Source organism: Sarcophilus harrisii, chromosome 5 (genome assembly GCF_902635505.1).
Source record: "Sarcophilus harrisii chromosome 5, mSarHar1.11, whole genome shotgun sequence".
NCBI lineage: Eukaryota > Metazoa > Chordata > Mammalia > Dasyuromorphia > Dasyuridae > Sarcophilus > Sarcophilus harrisii.
In genome coordinates, this window is record NC_045430.1 from 123,665,773 (window position 1) to 123,688,334 (window position 22,562).

General features: G+C 35.4%; 1 protein-coding gene across 2 annotated transcripts in view; it reads right to left on the minus strand.

The window, feature by feature from the left end:
* Positions 1 to 22,562, minus strand: part of SFMBT2 (Scm like with four mbt domains 2) — a 295,646-nt gene that overhangs the window by 65,341 nt on the left and 207,743 nt on the right. For both annotated transcript variants that reach the window (XM_031938506.1, XM_003771404.4), the window contains exons 12-13: positions 8,631 to 8,744; positions 3,385 to 3,427 (exon numbers count right to left, since the gene is read on the minus strand). In XM_031938506.1, the coding sequence (XP_031794366.1) occupies positions 3,385 to 3,427; positions 8,631 to 8,744 (157 nt within the window). The remainder of the gene's footprint in view (positions 1 to 3,384; positions 3,428 to 8,630; positions 8,745 to 22,562) is intronic.

Below are 22,562 nucleotides of genomic sequence, written 5' to 3' on the forward strand. Positions count from 1 at the left end.
TGTCCCATTAATAATAAAAAGAATTCTCATGTCAAGTACCAGAGACTAAATTGACTCTCTTCAACCCAACTGTCGCAAACCATCTCAACTTTGCATTTTCTTTCAAAACTGCTATGTGGCACAGAGCCAATGTTTTAAATATACATGTCATTTCACTCAGAAAAATAAATGAAACAATTAGAGGAAAAGAAACTTCGAAGCCTGATTTTACATATGACCTGGTGAGTGAAGAAATATACTTTTGGCCTCTCTCAATAAACCCATAATGCAAAGCATATAGCTTCCATTGTCTTGATGACCCTTTCCCCCCCTTCAGATCTCATAAAATACTTTGTTCCAGCTCCTAAAGCAAAAGTCTCTGATACATTAATCCTATTACTTCATACAGTTGTATAAGCTTCTACTGCACTGTAAGGTCCATGAGGACAGGAGGCATGTCTTACCTAAACTTTGTACCAACTCTGAACCTACCATTATTATGTACAGATGAGGCATTTTATATTCATTTAATTGAGTTCTGAGACAAGAAAAAACTTAATTTACTAAAGGGAAATATTTCAAGAAATTCAATAGATATTCAACAACTACTACATTCAAGGCTAAGGACTGGAGATGTGTAGTTCATAAACCACACAGTCCTTGTGCTCAAAGGTTGAAATTATTATTTTTTTGTGAAAACCTTTACACAGAATTACTTATTCAGTATCCAGAGAGTCATTTAGCAAACTCTACCAGTTACCTATCCTGGTTTAATATAATTTGCATATATTTTGGTGGTTGGTTTTAAAAGTTATCAGATTATAAGCTTTATGAATAAAATAAAACAAAAAAAGACCAAGAATTTTGATTACATGATGTACAGAGAGCAAGGACAGTACTCTAATGACACTGAGACTGTGAGTTGGATGTTGGTCTTTCATTGTGAAGTAACTGTACTTAAGCTATAACCAAAGACTTTTATATTGGGAATTTAAAAGGGCTTAAAGGATGCACCTTTGCACTCCAGGTTATCAGAAGGAATGAAGTAATCCTATAAAGGAAGATGAAAAAGGGCTTCAAGTCTGGAAACAGAATTTTAAAAAAACTCAAAAGGCAGAAGAAAATTCTGAACTCTTTCAAGAGGTATGAGGGAGGAAGATAGAGGTGAAAGAGAAAAAAGAATAATGAGTCTCTGGAATTCAGTAAAAAATACAAGGTTTCTCTAAAAGAGAAGGAAGTTAGATACTCTTGAGGAGGTAGCTGCTTATCTTCCAAAGAATGATGATGTAGAAGCATATCATTCAGGAAATGTAAGAGGAAGAAGAGATGAGTTATGGAGGAAGAGAATTTGCTTAATCTGATAGCAGAGCTCTACTGGCTTTCCCAGGAAAAGACCAAGACCACTTTTTTTTTGGCTGAGGCAATTAGGTTTAAGTGACCTGCCCAGGGTCACACAGCTAGGAAGTGTTAAAGTGTTTGAGATCAGACTTGAACTCGGGTCCTCCTGACTTCAGAGCTAGTACTTTATTCACTGTACCATCTAGCTATCCCAAGATTAAGAATTTTTAAAAGATCATTAAGACTTATTAACAACTACTCACTTTCAGTGATTCATGATAATACTAGACCCTAGAAAACTTTTAAATACTATGAAGCCTTAGGCAAGAAACCAAAAACCTTAGGAACCAGGATAGCGTTTTTCTTCCTAATAATTGTAGAAAAAGACTTTATGAGAGAATGGTGGAATTAGAAAGTGGTACCTAATAAATGGAGTTGGATTTCTGAATCAGCATCTTGGACAGGGATGAAGGGTTATCTAAGGCCAGGTTTTTAAAGAAAATTCATCTGCCTAAAGTCTTGTAAGTCTAATTAAGGGATAGGTATAATAATTGGATTTGTGATTTCATTAATATGGGGAACAATTCCCAGATGAGAGAATTTCTTCCATTACTGAAAGCTGGTACCTTCTCTGATTTATAATTTTACAGAATTACCCAGGACATGGAGGGATTAGAGGACCAGTCTAGGGTTATATGACCATAAACTGGCAAGATTTTACCTCCTCATCTTTTTGGCCCTGAAGCCGACTCTCAACCACAATGTCTCTCCTGTTAAAGGGGCTTTAAATTGAAAATTTTAAATATTACCATTCTACCACTGCTCCTTAAGATCCAACAACTCTTACTACCTGCCCTGCTACTATGCCCTCCGGACTTCAGGTAACCTACCACTATAACCCTAATGGCTCCTCAGATTAGTCATTTGTCCTACTGCTGCGATTTAAATAGCTAACATTTATATAATCCTTACTATGACCTAGACATTGTAAAACTATTAATCTTTATAATATCCCTAAGGGGTAAATGCTATTATTACCCCAATTTTTGAGATGAGGAAACTAAGGTAGATATTAAATGTCTCAGATCTTTCTGACAATCTACTGGGCCGTAGGGTTGTCCTTTTCTGCAACTGTACCCTAGTCGATGCATGTACTGTCTCCCAGTTCATAGGTTAAATGATTTTGACTTGCAACTATTATTAGTGGAAGAAGTCAGAATGATAGAATTTGACATACTGTCAAATCTGCCCATTTCCTCCCCAAACTTCCCACCCAAAGACTAAAGGCCTTCTCCTGACAAGGTAAGCTACTCCTGGAGTATTCTGACTGTCCACCTGTCATCCTCTGCTGTTGATACACAAAAAGCATATCTACTCTTCCTAACGCAAGTTCCTCGCCGGATCTGTGTTGGGTGTGATCTATTTACATTCACCCCAGGCCTCCCAATGATCCTTTGTGATATCACTTTTAGTTCTTTAAGGCAGTGGGATTCCATGTGTTTCTGCCAGAGAAAAATACCACTAAAAGTTTGGTATTTAAAACATCGCCCTTTGCCTACATAGGATGCCAGGGGCAGGGCCAGTAAAAAAAAGTCTACAGTTTCCCCAAAATCTATTCTTCTCTGATTCAATTCTGGAACTTTACCAGAATTACATTAGTCGGAAAGTTAGGGAAGATTGATAATGTATTAGCTAACAGAGTCAAGATCCACAAAAGATCACAGCAGATGAATAAGATGAAATGTAATAAATAGAGTTAGACTATTCAACCAGACTATGTTATCTGGAAGGATCGAAAATGATACATGAAGTATCTAAAGAAATCCCTAACAATTCTGGGATCCTGTAATTCCTCATGCATCAAGCCTGGCTTTTTGTTTTAATTATACTAGATCCTGAATGTCTCCCACTAGCAGGTGAATTAGCAGCTATGGAACGAATGAAGGAAAAGATATGGTACCCAGACTGATCGTTTTACTAGCTCTCTAGTGACTTCAGTTCAACTGTTCCTTACAGCATCCCTCATGGAAGAAATATCAATAGTGTGGTTTAGGGGAGAAAACTTACTGTTTTTCTGGTTGTACGACTGCAATCTTTCTCTTCTTTTGTACTAGAAAACAGATAAAAGAAAAAAAATTAAATTCCATTATTCTGACATAGAGGCAACTATGTCTTAAGAAAGTGCCTATTTTAAAAATATAATGTCCTAAAGATAGCATTTCAAAAAGAGAAATGACTGCAATCATATAATAATTTCTTCTCATATAAAATAAGTTATTAGCATATCAGAAACTTGTTCTAAATAGGACAGAATATGTTTAATGTTATCACTGCACAGTATGCTATATTTTGAATGTTCTTTTACGAAAAGACAGTGGAAAAACTCAGATGTTGTAAAATACAGAAACACTGTACTTGTCGCAAGCATGATCATACAGCATGATTTTTTTTCTATTAAAAACTGTAAAGATTGAATACTACTGCTACAGCAATATAATTTGACTTAGGTATAATTTTTAATTAAAACATATTTTACTCTTCAAAAGGGACTGCCTGATGAACTGTAAATTTGGCTGTGAAACATTAACATAAACAGAAGGATTTTTTTTTCTCATTTGAGAATATTTTCCTGCAAACAACCCATTTCATTTAGATTTATTACTGTCTATTCTTCACCTTAATAAAATTAGACCATCACTTCCTGGCTTTTATTAATTTTGGCATAAACTCCATTTCCTTCTAAATAAGCAGGAACTAATTCCAACACATCAAAAGCTGTGAAATTGGAAAAAAAGCATAATATGCTTTAAATTGTTAACTACAAGTTTTCTTTTTGGGGAAGATGGGCGGGGGGTGTCTAGATTTCTGTTGTTAATGATATAGGGAATTCTTGGTGTATCAATTCCCCCTCTCAATATAGGCAATACACCTTCTTTGCAAATGGAAACCTGGTTTTAGAGGGCTGACTGAGTGACTGAGAAGTTAAGTGATTTTTATAGGGTCACAAAGATAGTATATGTTAGAGGCTAGCCATTTCTCCCTATTTCTGGAGTGTCAGCCTTCTATCCACTACATCATATTGTGACAGGCAGTATCATTCAAGGAAAAGAGGACTGGTTCTGTAATTAAAAGCTGTGGGTTCCAAATCTGCCTAATGCTTATCACCAAGAAATCTACTTATCAGTTTCTTCAACTTTAAAATAAATATAGGCTTAGATGACCACTGAGGTTCCTATCAGATATCTTTGATCTGATGATCCTTATTATCCCAAATGCTATTTTATCTATAAGAAATGAAACAAGGCAGGGCCTGGAGATAATTAAGATAATCCACAAAACTTCACTCATTTTGATATTTAATGTTTGGGGTCCATTACCAAAAAAAATCATATATTTTGTGAAACTCTGGATTTGATGAGTGACCTAGAATAATTTTTGACGATCAACGACTGTTCATAAAATTAGGAACATGACACTAGATGCAGCAGTTTGCAATAATGTGGGAATGGTATCATATTCACCTTTAATTTACATAATCTTTTCACTCAGAAAAGCTCAAAGGTCTTTTACTCTCACAGAGGAGAATCAGCTATAGCCACATCAAATTTAGTGAGAAACTAAAATGTGGATCAAGTCAGTGACAGAGCTGGTACTGGTGAAATCTGAGAATCGCTCTAAAGGCAAAGCTTTAGAAATGACGTGAGAAAATAGGCAAAAACACCAGCTGTCGGGGATAACTGATTCTTCTCATCTTAAAACCTCTGCAAGGTGGTGGTGATGGCGCAAAGGGTAAGGGGGTATTTCTCAGATGGGAATGAGAGGAGATTCAAAACCTACTTCATCCTCCACATTTCTTTAGTCTTCAAGCTTAACTCTTCCTTTGCCCTTCACTGAAATTGCTCTAGTTCAGGCCCTCATCATCTCTCTCTTGCACCACTTAATGTAAATGATCTTCTGCAGCCAGTTTCCTTATTTTTACACAGTAGCTCACCATCTTCCCATTGCACCAGTGGGATCTCAGCACACCCCTCACCACCCCAGTGTTTTCTACTTTGCCAGAGAAGAAACGATCAATCCTTTATCTTTTCACACAAGAGCTCCCAGAGTCAGGTTCCAAGTAATCTGACCACCCCTATCTCTCTCTGCATACTTTATGTTGCAGCTATAAAGAACTATACTCTGTAGCACTCCTTCTCATTCCTATTATTTCCAAATTCATGCTGTTTCCCATTTGCCTCCCCCATCCACAAAGCCATCTTCGAGCACTGATCCCCAGCCAGTGAAATTCCTATTTTCTTTCAAGACCCAACGCTGAATGAAGCTTTTGCCAGGCACTCTGGCACTCTCCTCCCCAGGGGATCTTCTCTGCAGCTAAATTTCTCATAGTCCCCTGACCAGACATCTCATTTTCAGTAACCACATTTCTCTTTATTTGACTCATATTAGAGGGTACCTTATTTAAATCTCAGTGAGCCAAAGGCAGTAGCAGATCTTTCTTTAGATGCCTAGAGCCTAGTTCATTTCCTTATATGTACATAGTAGATATTTAACAAATGTTCACTGAATTGAACCTATTTCTATTTTAAGGAACTCTAAGAACGAATATTTCTTGACAACTTTCAGTAACATATTCAACGTACCTAAGAATTGTAAAAGAGAGTAGAATTAAGGCACACTTGGAGACAAGAAGCAAGTCTTTTAATTAAAAAATAATAATAATAATAAAATGAGGGGGGGGCTCAGCATTCAGTCTCTTGAGTGTAGCAGCATTTGGAAAGGTTTTGATAATAATGTTCTGAACTTCTGATACAGAAAAAGTACTGGTCACCACTTAAAATTTATCATCTGGTTTATATCTATGCCCTAAAGACCACCTGGGATTTCCATTCACCTTTAGAAGCAATCCTTGTCTCCTCCATTAGGATGTGAACTATTCAACTCCAGGCACTATTTCTACTTTTTAGTGGAAAGAAGGCCCAGTGGAAATAGGTAATTTTGTTGAGGGTATAAAAGCTAGTTAATAGTATTTGAGGAAGTCAAGTGGTACAGTGGACAGTAACATTAACCTTGGACTCAGAACACATCTGAGTTCAAATCCCATCTTAGACAATTATTAGCTGTGTGACTATGAGCAAGTCACTTTCTATTTCTTATAGCTTTACTTTTCTCGTGTATAAAATGGGAATAGTAGCATTTACCTCCTTGGGCTGTCATGAGAATTAAATCAGATATGCAAAACACTGTGCAAATCTTAAAGTGCTATAGAAGTAGTAATAGAAATAGTACAATTAGAGCTGAAATACACTTGTGGCTAGAAAAACTTTGATAAGTGAGAACCTTTGATAAGGAGAATCAATGCAATAAATCTGAACCAGTGGAATAACATTTTTAATTTTTTTCCTAGTCATGAACTGTTATTACATTCATAGTTCTGATAAGCAATTTTCCCATGTTTTTCTGGTTATAGTATAACTAGGTCAAATATATGCATTTGAAGCTTATATTAGCATAATAAATTAAGTAATACTCTAAATCCATTTTCTTCCCTATCAAACCTTCCTATATGTTGATCTCTACCATGCCCAAATTCTCCCTCACTGTCAGACTTCCACTTGGGATTAGAAGCTCAGTACATGAAAAAAATAGCTATATCTATCTACATACATATATGAATATATCTATTTGGAAGGAAGGGAAAAGGAAGGAAGGTGTAGGTAAGTATTTAATAAGTGCCTCCTATATACCAAGAGCAGTTAGATGACACAGTGAATGGAGAGCCAGGCCTGAAGCCAGTAAGACTTCTTCCTGGGTTCAAATGCAGCCTCCCAGACATTAGCTGTGTGATTCTGGGCAAACATTTAGTTCCTCATTTGTAAAATGAGCTGGCAAAGAAAATGGCAAACCTTTCCAATATCCTTGCCAGGAAAACCCCAAATGGGGTCACTAAAAGTTAAACACAAGTGAAACAAATGAATAAAATATATACCAGGAACTGTGTTAAATGCTCACAAATATCTCATTTGATCCCCATAAAAATCCTGGGAAATAGGTGCTGATAGTATCCTCATTTTATAATTGAGGAAACTGGGAGAGGGAGAGGGACAGGGAGAGGGAGAGGGAGAGGTTAAGTGACTTTACTCAGCTAAGACTTGTCTGAGGTGGGATCTGAACTCCAAGCCTACCACTCTATTCATGTGCTATCCAGATGCATCTCTGCACTTCTGAAATAGCCAAATGTCATCAATGTGAACTTTTTTTTTAAAGCAAATTCCTGACTAATTTACATAACATATGAAGGTAAACAGCAGAAGAGAAAGATTATTAAAGTACGAGTCAGAAGAGACATGATTTCTAGACTGGACTGTCATTTGTGTGATTTTGGGTAACCTCCATGGGCCACTATTTCTTCACGGAGTCAAAAGAGGGGATACTAAACTACATCTCCAAGGTCCTCTTCAAAGCCTGAACGATGTAATTCTATAACCTCTGAAAGGCATGGAAAACACATTGAGAATGACAAAAGTCTGTATTTTCTTTCGATTTTTTTAGACAATTCCAACATGCCAGCTCAGCATGAATCCTTACCCAAAACCAATCATCCATGAAATGATGAAAATAATAGATTCAAGTATTTTAGTTTGTAATAAGTCTCTTTAAGATTTCTTGTAGCTTTTTTGCTTTAAGAAATTAAACATGACGCTTTGCAATGTGCTCTTATGGAACATATAGTCCAGGAACACAAAAGCAAGACTTAATTGTCTTAAATTTTGACACAGGTGAATATGTTGAAACAAACCAGTCTTACCAGGTTCAAGAATGACAAACCTTATTGATGATTCTTTTGGTTAACCAACTGTTTACAATAGGCCAGTAAATCACTGGAGCCATTATGAATCTTTTAAAGAAAACACTATAAGAAAAATTATACCTTTCCCAAAAGCAATAATGTAAAAATGTGTAAAAATGTAAAGTAACAATACACATTTCACTTAGAATCTTTCAAATATGTAAACTATACAGAGATGCTAGTGATAGCAGATTATAAAATGAGAACTTCTGATGTCTTTGTAATTTTGTAATATTTGTAAAAATACTTAGTACTGTACAAATGCTCATTGTCTTCCCTCTTAACCCCCCTTTCCCCCTGACTATTTCAAATTTGGAAATGATCAGTAAATGTTATAGAGATAAATGGAAAAATGGGAACTCCTTAACTCTCTGGAAAAACAATTAATGAAAAGGCATGGAATGAGAATTTCTTCACAACTGAGACAAACGTGTATCACATAACTAGGCATGCTGACTATACTTACAAACTGCTTTATGTGGCGGAGTTAAGGGATAAGCATTTGCTTCACACCAACCAACTGGGAAGATATCCATAGACTCTACATCAACAATGTACTCTGGAACAGGAGACTGCAAGCCTGCAGTGGAAAGAGGCAGTGTCATTAATTACACAAATTCTTCACCAATTAAGAGAAATGAAGTTATAAAAAATAACAAAATATTTAAAGAATGGAGTTCCTCAAAAGACTAGGCGATACAAATCCTTCACAATGTGAAAAAAAAAGTTACTAGGTTTAATTTGGCAGATAATTTCTGTTTTCATTGGGAATGATTGCACTTATCAAGTTCAACATTCATCTATGCTAGAAAGACTGACGCAAAAATCTTATCACTTATAATATATCGTGAGTTCAATTATAATGTAGCTGTGCTGGTAACCAGTTGCTCTAAATTTCTTCTAGACAAAGCCATAAAGGGAAATAATTTATTTGCCTGGATACCACTTTAAACGGATCCTCATACAAAAAAAATGCCATTTATCTATAGTGAATAATGTCATAATTCTAATGGGGTAGGGTATGAGGCCATCATCTCATCTTCTTTTTCCTTTTGGGAAATTCTATGAAAAATCAATAAGATCATTTAACAACTTTCTATCTCAGTTTATTAGTTACAGCTGCTATTTCATTTCTTATTTGTGGCGTAGTTGTGGCAACCTTTCATTTTTATATGGGCAAAATATACCATAGGAAAAAACATCACTGAATAGCAGAACCTCAGAGTTAAAAGAGCCATCAGAAATCATAAGATTATAGGTTAAGAGTCTAACCAATCAGTACTGAAACATCCAAAATAAATCAACTAATCATCATCTGAAGACTTCCAATAATGGCAAATGTTCCACCTTCTATTGCAGCTGATTTTATTTTTCAAGAGCTTTAATTGTTAAGCTTTTCCTCACAATGCCTTCTTTAATTTCCACCAATTCTACTATTCCTTCCTTCTGAGACCCCTTATCCAATCTTTCAAATAACTAAAAGATAATTAGTGTTTTCATCATCCTTCCCTTACCCCACTCACCCTTCCCTCCAAACTTCTCTTTTCCAGGCTAAATAACTTCCCTCCAATGATCTGGAGCCTTTTTGGCATCAGAACTAACAATATAAAGAAACTCTCGTTTTCAGATTCTGCTCTGTAGGATCATGCTACAAAAATGCACATGAGAGAGTTGTAAGATAGGATACTTAGTGTATTAAGCTTTTTAAAAGCAACAATCATAGAAATAACCAACCAATAATATACCCTGTGAATTCTATACCTCACTCCTGCAAACAAATTTTAAATTATTTACATTAATTTAAAAAATGAGATTAGTGAGATTTGATGGTGTGCCCAAAAGGAGAATAGAAGAATTAGATCTCCTTATCTCTTCAACACAAACAAAGAATATAATTCCAGACTCTCAGTACTCTTTCCCAGTTAATCTAAGAAAGACATATTAACAAAAAACATCTTGACAACTCCTACCCAATAAAACTTATTCAATTCTCTCTCTGAAGCCCTCAAACTGAAGCTGCAGGTATATGCATAGAGTGGCAATAGAATATCAACTGTAGGAAACTTTATTATTCTACCTAGCCAAGAATGTTAGGATTTAAAGCTAAAATTAAATAATAAAAATTAATAAAGCCAGTCCTAACACAAAAAAGACAATCTCTCAAGGGAACTGCTAACTTATCACATTGACTGAAGTAACTTAATAAATTCTTGATTTGTGGTCTGTGGAGTTTCACTGATATACAAAAGTAGGCTGGTGTGGCAATGACTTCTTACAGGATTCTTAACAACCCCATCCTGTTTCACAATGCTAATTCTTCTAAGTTATGAAATATTAAGTTTCCTTATTTATGAGGATAACAGTTGAGAAAGTCCAGTAATTAAAGGGAAATCTATTCCAGGCAGATTTACTGGTAAAAAATATGTTGAGTATTTAGTAGTACTAATAATTGTTGGGTTTTTTTTTTTTTCAAAGAAAGAATCAATAATCATCTTCCAGAAAGCCTGTACAGAATACTTGGAGGGAATCCCAGTGAGTCTTGGACCACAGATCCTAAGATAAAAGTTCTATAAATAGCTAGGCTACTGAGTCACTAACTCAAACCACTTAAATCATTTTATGCTTTAGTTTCTCCAATAAAATGAAAATGATATAGTGAAAGTCCATTATAGCATACTTATGATTATACTGACTCTACTATATCATGAATTAAAGGATACCTCCTCCCCCAAATCAGATAACTATATGAAGGAAATGTCTAACATAACAGTAATAATTTGATAACTTATTAAATTTTTATTTACTCCCAAATATTTATATAGACATTTCCATTCATTTGTCTCCGACCTTTGATTCATTACAAAATTGATGTATTCAATTTTAAAGCCATCTACCAATTAACAAGCATTTATTAAGCACATCAGATACCATTAGGTATTGAGAATGCAAACATAACTAAGTCAGCCTTTGCGCTGTTGGAACAGGGGCATTTCCATAGAACATTTCCATAGAAAAATATAGGATTTTTGCAAAATAAATGCATGGCGATTAGAGATAGAAGGAGAGAACTATAATAAGTAGGATCCTTGAAGGAGATGACATTAGAAGTGATCCATAAAGGGAGTCAGGGATTCCCAAAGGCAGGGGTAATGGAGGGAGCGTGGGAGAAGTGGGGAAAGAAGAAATACATGGGGGAAGGGACTTATTCAAAGGTACAAGGGTAGGAGATGAATATACAGCATGTATAGAAGAGCAAGTACGCCAGTTAACCCAGTTAAACTGGAGTGCTGAGTACATGACGGGGAGTAATATATAATCAGTCTGGAAATATAAGTTCGAGACAGATTGTGAAAGACTTTAAATACATTACTTAGCAGAGTGTGTGCTCTTAACCTAGAGTTAAATAAAGCTACAGACTGATAAAATCACTCTGAAATATGAGTAAGGTCCTCATATGTACATATATACATTACCATTATTATTAGTTACCTTGAACTTTCAATTTATTCTCAAAGGCACAAAATTATTATAATTATTATTCAACCCTGACTTTCTTTGCTCAAGTCTGCCATAATTTGATGGGCGTGTAAGGTTAAGCAAAAGAACAGGTTTTCTAGAGCATATTTTTCAACAAAGGATCCTGATTAAAAATTTTTCCAATCTAATATCTAAGTCAGTTGGCAAAAAGCAGTATCAAACAACGAATCAAAAAGTGCCTGTAAGTGAGGCAACTGCCCAAATAACAGCTCTAAATTAATGAAACCCAGAAGAAGTAACTCTTGCAATGCTAAAAATTTCATGATTTCCAGCGATGGTCAGTAAGGCAAACTCTTCGATGTCTTTTCCCATTATAGAAACTGTATGTCCTCAGGAAGACACTGCTAAAGGGATTTGAAAGGATAACAAAAACACTGCTTTGTTTTGCAACTGCTCAATGTATTCCTTAACCACTGAGATTCACTTTTCAGAATGATCAATACATTAAAATTTGCACTTTACTACAAGACTTATTATGATCAAAGGATTTAATATTAAAGGTAATCTTTCTAGGCAACCAAGCTTCATTACAGTCACTCTATATGTGGTAAAGCCTTCTTCCTTTAGCCCTGAACCCAAGCCCTTTAAGCTATATACTCATGAGTCACTCACTAAAGAATAATTGAGGAAAAGGTCTTTTTTTTTTTTTTTTTTAATGTAAATGCTCATTTAAAGGTCAGATTAATGAAGGTTAAATTATCTTCAGGAAGTAAAGTAACCCACTTCCTTAAGTGGTAGGCCACTTCCCTCTTAATGGGATAAAAATAATAAAAGAACTAAGAATATTTTCTGATGCATGAGCTACATAAATGAGCCTAACTGCCATGGTACATTTTTAGATCTCAGAATAGTTCTATTCTTTGACATGGGGGGAAGGGGTGGTTGGATGGATGTCCTCAGATCAGCTGATATTTTCAACTTCCAAAAAAGCTCTAATTGCCCTTCCAACTGCAATCAATGCATCATGGCATCATTCAAGTGCTGACACACAACTCGGGATGAGAATAGAATTCAGTCAGTAATTCAAGTAATACAGAGGAAAAAAAACCCAAGATAGCTTCTCTGTCCTATTCAGACATCTGTTAAACTCCAATTATGTGCCAGGCCCTTTGCTAGGGCTTGGGGATACAAAGATACAAATAAAAGAGGGCTCCCTGCCTTCAAAGAGTTTATACTTCCTCTCTGTTGTAGGTTCCTCGGAGGGACAGTTCAAATGATAGAAATCAGGGAGTGTGTGTGTGACACTATAATCTTCAAGAGAGCAGCCATAGTGAGAGCAGAAACATGTGAGAGGCAGAAATGATGAAAGGGAAAATAGACAAGGGTTATCACATCCATTTAGAATCACATAATCTAGATCTGATGATACCATCTAGTCCAATCCCTTCTGACTTATTGATGAGAGAAGGAAGGGTCAGATAAGTGAAAGAGTTTGCCCGCGATCACAGAGCAAGTGAGCAATAGCACTGGGACCAGAAGCTGGGTCTCCCGACTCCTTGATTCAATGCTTTTTTAATTATTCCATAATCTTCTCTTTGTAACTCAGTTCAACATTAATCCGAGAGTCAGATTTATTCTAGCTTTATTCGTTACTTCCTTGGAAACTAAAACAAAGTCTAAATTTAGATGTTTTCTGCAAAAGTCAATGCAAAGGAATGAAGAAACAAAATGATGACAAGTTGGCTGGACCCTCGGAAGAACTGAAAAATGGCATTGTTTCAGCCTTTTGCCTTGCTCCTCAACAGCTATAAGTACAAATATTTGGTTGTTATTCAATGAACATGCTTTCTTCAGACCTCATTATACAATCTCTATATATCAGAAACTATAGTCAAAAGAAGAATGAAGACATACAGGAGAATCAAAGAAACCTTTCATCAAAAGAAAATGGTTTAGGTAGAAAAATGATAAAAGGGGAAAACCATATTTACCCTCTTAAAGGCACAGGTGATGGCAGAATCTGAAAGGGGTTGGAATGAGAAAAAGGAGAAATAAGGAAGTGAGAAAGGTAATTATTACTAATAAAAATGGGCATAATGCATGTCAGACAAAGGGATATAATTAGTTATGCTGAATGCATTAACTTCATCAACTAGTTGCCTGCCCAAACAGGTTGATTTAACAGGCATGTGATGTCTTGCATTATTACTTTACTAAAGGAAAAAAAATCTTAATTTTTGTTTTAGGTAACTCTAGAATATATGATGTAAGTGCCCGACTTACATTTCAAGATCCTGTGCAATCTATTCCCCAAACATATTAATTCACTTTTAATTCTCTGAATCTCATCAGTGCATGGATTTTGCTGTGCAGTCCCTTAAATCTGTTGCTAAAAACTCGGTTTTTATATCTTAGCATATGCTTTAAAAATGGCAATCTGACATTAAACCAATTCTGGGAGTGAACATCTTATTTCTCTAACCCCATAAGACTCAGAACATGACAGCATAACAGTACATCTGACCAATTCATGGTACAATGCCTTGGACACTCACCCTTCATCCTAGTAATTGTTAGCTCAGATCGATTCCAGTCTTTCTTTAGAGGCACAGGAGCAAGGCAACACTGAGCTACTCGGATACTATAAGAATGACTGTCTCTATAGTACACCTAATTATCTCACCTTAAGGTCTGAATGACTCGACTTGATTGACCAGAAGCCAGTTGGTACTAAATTGGGCTTTCAGGTCCAGCTTAGGCCAGAAGAGAACTCTAGAGGTCATGATAAAATCAATTTTTTTTTTTTCCTTTACAGGTTGAAAAATATAGTGTAATAGCAAAGTGTTATTTTACTGCCAAAATGTACCAATGCTCTTTATGGAACATATCCACAATCCACTACATGGCTCAAATGAACCTTAACTCTAGATCACCATCTCCTTAAGGGCAACTTTAAATTCTAGGATTGTTTGGATTTTCTGACCTAAAACATAAAGGCTAGGTAGTTCGATATAAATGCAAATAATCTCAAAGTTGCACATTAACTAAAACATCTTTTTCTATACTCTTATTTCAATAAATTTAAAATTTCACTTGGCAAGCATATCTTCCCTGTTTTTAATGTACTTGATGTGATGAGCATTTTTTTATGTTCTGGCACCATTTCTGGTTTAGGTAGCATAAGATGCTTTTTCTTTTTCCTTTCATTTCTGTTTTTTATTATAAACTAAGGAGCTCCCTGTAAGAATACTTCACAAAATATATGCATATTTCAAATTTATGCTGCTACTTCTACAAATAAAAACATAATAGAAATGAAATTATTATGTTGAAGTTTAGGATTGCAATTAAATTTAATGTATACCTAAGGGAATTTCCTTAATATCTACTGACCTGCCTTTCAAAATCCTGGTTTTTATCTCATTTGGTCCAAGTTCCCCTTTATGAATGTCTATAAATCTGAAGGAATCCGGATGAGGTAAGAATAATATAAATAATCATAGGAAAAAATGTGTTGCTCACATTTTTTGTGTATGTTTTAAGGTTTGATGAACAGCTTGCTTTTTCCACATATGTATAAAGTTGAAGGCAATTAAGAGCATTTATTATTAGAGTACAGGTGCTAAGGAGAATTTAATAATGAGAGTTAGAGAGAGGCAATATAAGGGAATGAATACAGGAATAGCTGTAAATTAAGGCTTTGGTTCAAGTCTGCCTTTGATAATCTATATCCAATCTCAGCTAGACAAATCAGAAGTTCTCTGTGTGCTGGGCAACTCTCTAGGACTCTACACTGCAGAGAAGCCAAAGTGAATTGTTATAGGAACTTTCCCTCTGGGGAGTTCCCTACAGCACTAAAACCATAAGCCCCAGTCCTTATCCTGCAGGCTTTAGTTTTTACAAAGCACTTTCCTTAGCTGTAAGGCAGGTGTTCCACATATACTCATCCTCATTTTTTGCCTTGCTAAAACATAATCGGTGTTGTCTTCATTAACTTTGGAAAAACATATAAACTGCATCACTTATTCATAATACAAGGTGTTTTCTACTCTATTAACTAAGAAGCCTTATTTACTTTTAATGATAACAGAATGGGAAGGGAGAAACTGTATTGACTTTTGGTACCTTCTTTGAATTTCTCATAAATGGCTATGTGACTTGCCTTGAGGTATGCTATTTAGTGTTTTTAAAAAAAGGAGCTGAGAAATTCTGGCCTGTCTAGATCTTTTTAAATACTGAGTCAATGATCCAATATGTTAGCCGCTAGTCTTGGTTTTGTGTCACCTCCAAATTGGACAAACCTGTATCCAATACCTTTATCATTAGTCATTGGCAAATAATGTGAAATAGCAAGGGATCACTGATTTAGAGCTGAGTCAAATATTTAAGGCACTTTCCTACAGACTTCTTTTTAAGTTGCCACTGAATCAAAAACCTGAAGTACCCTCAATGGTTTCTAGTTTTTATTGTTCATTTGTCCAGTCATCTCTGACTCTGTGATCTCAAATACTATATTACAAACCAGGGGCCTTCTATCTTCTACTATGTCTTTTCCCAAGTCTATCCAAGGTCATTACGTATTTCCCCAAAAGTTGTGTCTATGTCATCCTCTGCCATCCTTTTCCTTTTGCCTTCAAATCTTTCCCAACATGAGGATCTTTTCCAATAAATCCTTGTCTTCTCATTATGTAGTCAAAGTATTTTAGTCGAGTTAGTAGACCCAAATGAATTATATGGCAGGGTACTGAAAGAATTGGCAGATGTGAATGCAGAGCTGATATACATAATCTCTGAAAGACATGAAGGATGGTGCTATAGGAACAAAGAAGCAGATGTGATAATTTTCAGAAGAAGAGAGAATCCAAAATGTATAAACTATAGACCAAGGAACTTACATTTGTTTTCTGGAAAAATTCTGGGAACATATATTAGAGAAATGGTTTGTTAATATATTGAAAGAAAATCTCTTATCATTAAAAGCCAATATAATTTCCTCAAGAATGGGTCCTATCAAACTAATTCATTCCATTTTTTAGGAGAATTTTAATACTGGTAACTTAGGGAAATAATAAAGATTTATTTTACTCTTAATTTAGCAAAGCATTTGGCAAAGTAAAAAAAAAAAGGAAAAGACACAAAAATAGGGGCTAGATGGCAATACAATAATGTTGATCTAGAGTGGTTTCAGTGGCCAGACATACAAATAATCATTAACAGACTAGTGTCAACTTGGGAAAAGGTCTGTAATGGAGTATCCAAGAGATCAAACCCTTTAATTCTATCTATTAAATGTTTCTATCAGTCATTTCTATAAAGACATGAAAATTATGCTTATTAAATCTTCAGATGATACAAAGCTAGGAGGATTACCGATCAGGATCCAAAATTATCTCAACATGCTAGAATGTTGGGATGAAGTTTATAAGATGAAATGCAATAAATATAAATAAATGTAAAGATATAAATTTATAGAGATATAAATTGATACAAATATTAACTACATTAAGATTAAAATTAATTTCATAAATAGATGATGGGGGTAGTCTAAAAAATAGTTCATGTAAAAAAGATGTTGGAGTCCAGACTATAAAGTTGATATGAACTAATAACTGAAGTACTTATTAAATTCCTACTATAAGGAAGATATTGTATGATATAGCAGCCACACAAGCTATTATGATCTTAGGCTTAATTATGAGACATATGTATAGAATTCTCTCTTCTATCCTCTAAACACATTTGGAATACTGAGATCACGTCTTAGCACCATATGTTAGGAAAGACATTAACAAGATAGAATCTAGAGTACAGCAACAAGAATAGTGAACTATCTTCAAGAACATGTCATAAGAGGTGCAGTTCAATCGACTAGGAATGCATAGCCTGGAAAAGTATCAATTCATGGGAATACATGATAGCTGTTTTCAATTAGCCTAAGAGTATCATGTACAAAAGACTTCTTTTTAAAGTTGCCACTGAATCAAGAACCTAAAGTACCCCCAGTGGTTTCTAGTTTTTATTGTTCATTTGTCCAGTAGTCTCTGACTCTGTGATCTCAAATACTACATAACAAACCAGGGCCTTCTATCTTCCCCTATGTCTTTTCCCAAGTCTATCCAAGGTCATTACGTATTTCCCCAAAAGTTGTCTATGTCATCCTCTTCCATCCTATGCCATCCCTATTTTCCTTTTGCCTTCAAATCTTTCCCAGCCTGAGGATCTTTTCCAATAAAGAGTTAAGACTTATTCTGCTTGGTCTCCAAAAGTAGAACTAGGAAGATGCAGGTGGAAACAAGAAAGAGGTAAATTTTGGTTTGATATAAGGAGAAAGTAACAACGAAGGCCATACAAACAACTGTGGAATGGACTGCCTAGGAATCTCCAAACAAAAGGCTGGAAATGCTGGATGGAAGGAATTCTTGTTCTGTACAGGTTACACAAGATAGATGGTCACTGAGGTCCTTTCCACATTTAAGACTTAGAATTTATAAACTCTTAAGTGCCATCTTGAAAAAAAAAGTTATAAATCTTCTGTTTGTTCCTGATTGCAATCACCTATAAGATCAATAAGCAGTTGTTTCATGAGCACTTACTGTGTGCCTCATGGTACAAAGTGCTTTATAAAGTTTAAAGTAAAAAGACATGGCTTTTTGTGCTCTGCCCTCTCCATGAGTTTACAGTCAAAAGCTATAAACAGTACAGTATCACAAATATCTGTCATTTATAGGACACATTTTACTTATTTTTATTGGAAGAGATCTTTATGATGTCTAGACAGGTAAATAACCAAACAAGTTTATAGTTCGGAATGGGTTCCCCTAACCTGTTCTGATATCTCCCTGGTAAATCTGAGGGAGTCTGCTCTTTGTATTTTGGAAAAAAAAACAAAAACAGAATTAAAATTTGCCACGTAGATTTTGACTGACCAAAGAGGCTCTTTGTCACCACCTAGATCTGAAATGTTAACCATTACCTATAAACCAAATTCTAAATTCACTTTAGTCTAATACTGCTACTTGAAACCATGGCAATTTAGTACATTGAAAAGGGTGGTGAGCTTGAAATTGGATGATCCAGGTTTGATGATTAAGTAAATCACTTCATCCTGGCAGGTTTCCATTTCCTTATCTGTAAAATGAGGTAGGAAATCTGGCTTCAAAGCCCACCACCTGTGGGTCTGTGCCAACTCTTAAGAATCATGATCCTACAATCCATTGTAATTCTCCCAAACTGAATAATCCAAGATGTCCACAGCCACTCTGTATAAGATAGATATGATTAGGGATAGAAGTGTTCATTTTCTATTACATTCAGATCAACACATCATAATAGTCAACAATTATAAAGCACTTCTAGTTAACAAAGCATTTCACATCTGTTTTCCCATTATTCATGAATATATGTTTTCATTTATTTATGCACAGCTCCTCTTCCCACTTCTACTCAAAAAGGATGTCATCGTGACCTAATTGTTCACTGATGTTTGTAGTGACTAACTAGCAAACACTTATAAATCTAAGTAGGGTAGAGCAATTCCTATCATTTGCTTATAGGTATGTTTAATATCAACATGGTCTTTTCTCCCTAAAATGACAATGCTGCAAAATGTTTCCTTTTTTCAGTAAATTTCAACCTTCTAAACTATCTTCATTCCCCACTTAAAGGCAGATTTCGGTCTGGCTCCCAACAAAGCTATTCACAATAGAAACATATATTTCCAACTAGCTTTCTAGTGACTCAGTACCTATGCTATTTATTTCATTCATGAGTCCAACAGTCAGATCAGTGGGCAATGAAACAGATTGGACTACTTGGAAATAACCAAGTAACTCAAGTCACAAAAACACAAACAAAAAAATCTAAAAAACTCCAAAGGATAAGATAACTAAAATCTATCATGTCTGACAATGTCCTATTTCCAATTTCACTTCCCAGTGCACACAAACACATAATTATATACACAATTAAACTTAATTCTATGATGGCCTACTCTCCCCAAAAATGGCAAGGTAAAATTCTTTGTTCTACAAATATTTTGCACATGTGGGTGCCTTTCCCTCCTTTATGATTTCCTTGGGATAAAGACTCAGTAATGTCACTGTTGGGTCAAGGATTTGTACAGTTACAGCCTTTGGGCTTAATTCCAAATTGCTCTCCAGAATTGTTGGGTTATTTCACAACTCCACCAAATATGCATTTTTGTCCTAAATAGTAGAGAAGAATGCTCTTAAGGCCTCAAACCCTAAAATCCTGTTGATGCCTGATAGTTTTTATAGGTTTGTTTTTAAATATAAATCCAACAGGTCCAATGCAATGAGTTCTTTGGACCTAGAAAAGTCTATCTCTTGCCAAGATCACCAGAGACTACTATTCCATCAAGGAATAATGTATGTTAATTCACTGGTCTACAGAACACCATAATCTCACAAAAGAACCCCTATGACACTTTTAGACTGCTGGGCCACTATTTGGATCATTCTATTGCACACAAAGATACTGCTGCACTCACTGGCAATTTTTCTGAATTTTATCAATGACCTTTCCTCATACTGGTGTTATTGTTGTTTAACAAAATATTCTGATTCATCCCTGCATGGATACTGGCCTACATGCCCACTCCAAGTCTTTCCAACGTCTATTAGAGCAGACTTTTCATTTAAATAGTCTTCCTTAAATGTTATTGGCTGGGATACCTAGTTTACTTTTCAATTGTAAAAGGCTTTTCTGAACTTGCTAAGACATAAATATCAATATATCTAGACTAGTGGCCAATCGGGGAAAAAAATACATTTAAATCATATAAGCCCTTCCCAGGACACTAATAAAATGACTAGTTTGTTCCCTGAACCTTCATGGATTTCACACAAAATTGCAAACTTTATGCTTTTCATTCTAATTTTGATTTGCATCTTCATGCACATCCCTATACTTCATATCTTCTCTCTGGCACTTAATATTACCTCTAAGGGTAGACACCTGAGAAAGATCCAATTGCAGCCAATCCTGCCACCTAACAATGGCCACAGAGAACACCTTCACTGTGCAAGAACGTCACTTCCACAGGGGAAGAGGAATGGTTGTGTATTGATTACAAAACTTACGTACCAATATCATTTACTTGTTTAGCAAAGTCTCTTCATTGACTACAGATCAATATTCTCTAACTTAGTCTGGGTTTAGACAATTGGGTCGATGGGTCTATTCTCAATTTCTAGCAAGACTTCTCCTTGCTCAAACAAATCTCTTTCTGGGACCCAGCAAATCTGATCCTCAATTCTATTCAATGGATTGAGTTCTTTGGACCTAAAAAAAGTCTACCTCTTGCCAAGATCAATAGAGACTACTGTTCCATCAAGGAACAATGTATGTTAAATCCACTGGCCTACAAATAACCTAAGGAAAATTGGCCTAAGGAAAATAAATGAATTAATAAGAATTTATTTCTGTCAAACACAATATTTCAAACACAATACTAAATGTTGAGGATATAAGTAACAAAAAGCAAATGTAGTCCCAAGTCCACAAGAAACAAGAATATATTCTAATTAGGGAGAGAATAAAAATGGTAGTGGGGATTAGGGAGAGGCAATTAGGTCTGCATAGACAGGGTGAGTGTATGTTAGAAGAATAGACAGACATACCACATCAAGGAATAAAGACAAAGTTGATTTGATCACGGTTCATGAATTGAGAATCAGGGATTTGGGGGGTAGGGTGTAGGGCTGTAGGGAAAAAAGTAGTATTACAAGCAGAACTGGAAATGGCAGCCAGTAATCAATCGTACAAGGGAAGTCAGATGTCTGTGTGCCAGAAGGTGAAAGGTACATGAGAGGAAGACTCAATATTTCACATGAATAAAGTTCTCTAATGTCTCAAAGTAAAATATAAATAAATATCTATGTATTTAGGTCTAAATATATGTACATATTGTGCATATATATATATATAAATACATATGACATATATGTATTTTTATATAAATATATGGGGGAAACCATTCCGGGTATATATCTACAGCCCCAAATCTCTTTCTTTAATTTTTGCTGCTTTTAAAAATATTCTATCAAGTCCTTCAGTCTCCATGCAATTCTGCTTCTGTAATACTCAGTTCTATCTCCCTTCTCTCTCCCACTCTCACTGCCACTTCTGATCTACTCTATCCTCTCGCCAAAGCTCAAGGAAGAAAACTGAATTAGGTAAAACTGATGAAAGTGGAGGATCTTCAAAATTACTGTGATTTGTGAACCTGATACATTTTAACAGTGCAATAAAAATTTCTGAAGCCATGAAATTTTTATTGCCACTGTTAAAATATTTCAAGTTCACAAATTATGTAAAATGTCACATATATCCATAGGTACACCCCCAAAACCTTCTCCACACACATTCTGTGATCCACTGGTTTTCTTGCTGTTCCTCACAGAAGGACTTCCATTTGTTCCAATGATTCCCTGCTCTTTCGAGAACAATTCTGGCCATTTTCACTGGCTGTCCCCCCCATGCATGAAATGCCCACCCTTCCTTATCTCTTTCATCTAAATTTTTTTTTCAAATCCCAATTTAAAATGTTACCTTTTCTAATCCCTCTTAATTCTGATGTCTTCCCTCTAGTGAGTATTTCCAATGTATCCTATATACAGTTATTTTCATATAGTTTTTCCCATCAGTTTGGGAGCTCTTTGAAAACAGGGACTTGCTTTTTACCTTTTTCATTCAGTTGTATCTGACCTTTCATGACTCCTGAACCACAGCATCCCAATACTACACTGTCCATGGGATTTTCTTGGCAAAGATTCTGGAATGATTTGGCAAGGTTAAACAATTTAACCAAGATTACAGTCAATCTGAAAGCATCTGAAAGCCAGATTTAAACACAGGTTTTCCTAATTCCACACCTAGTGCATTTATCTATCTTCAGCAA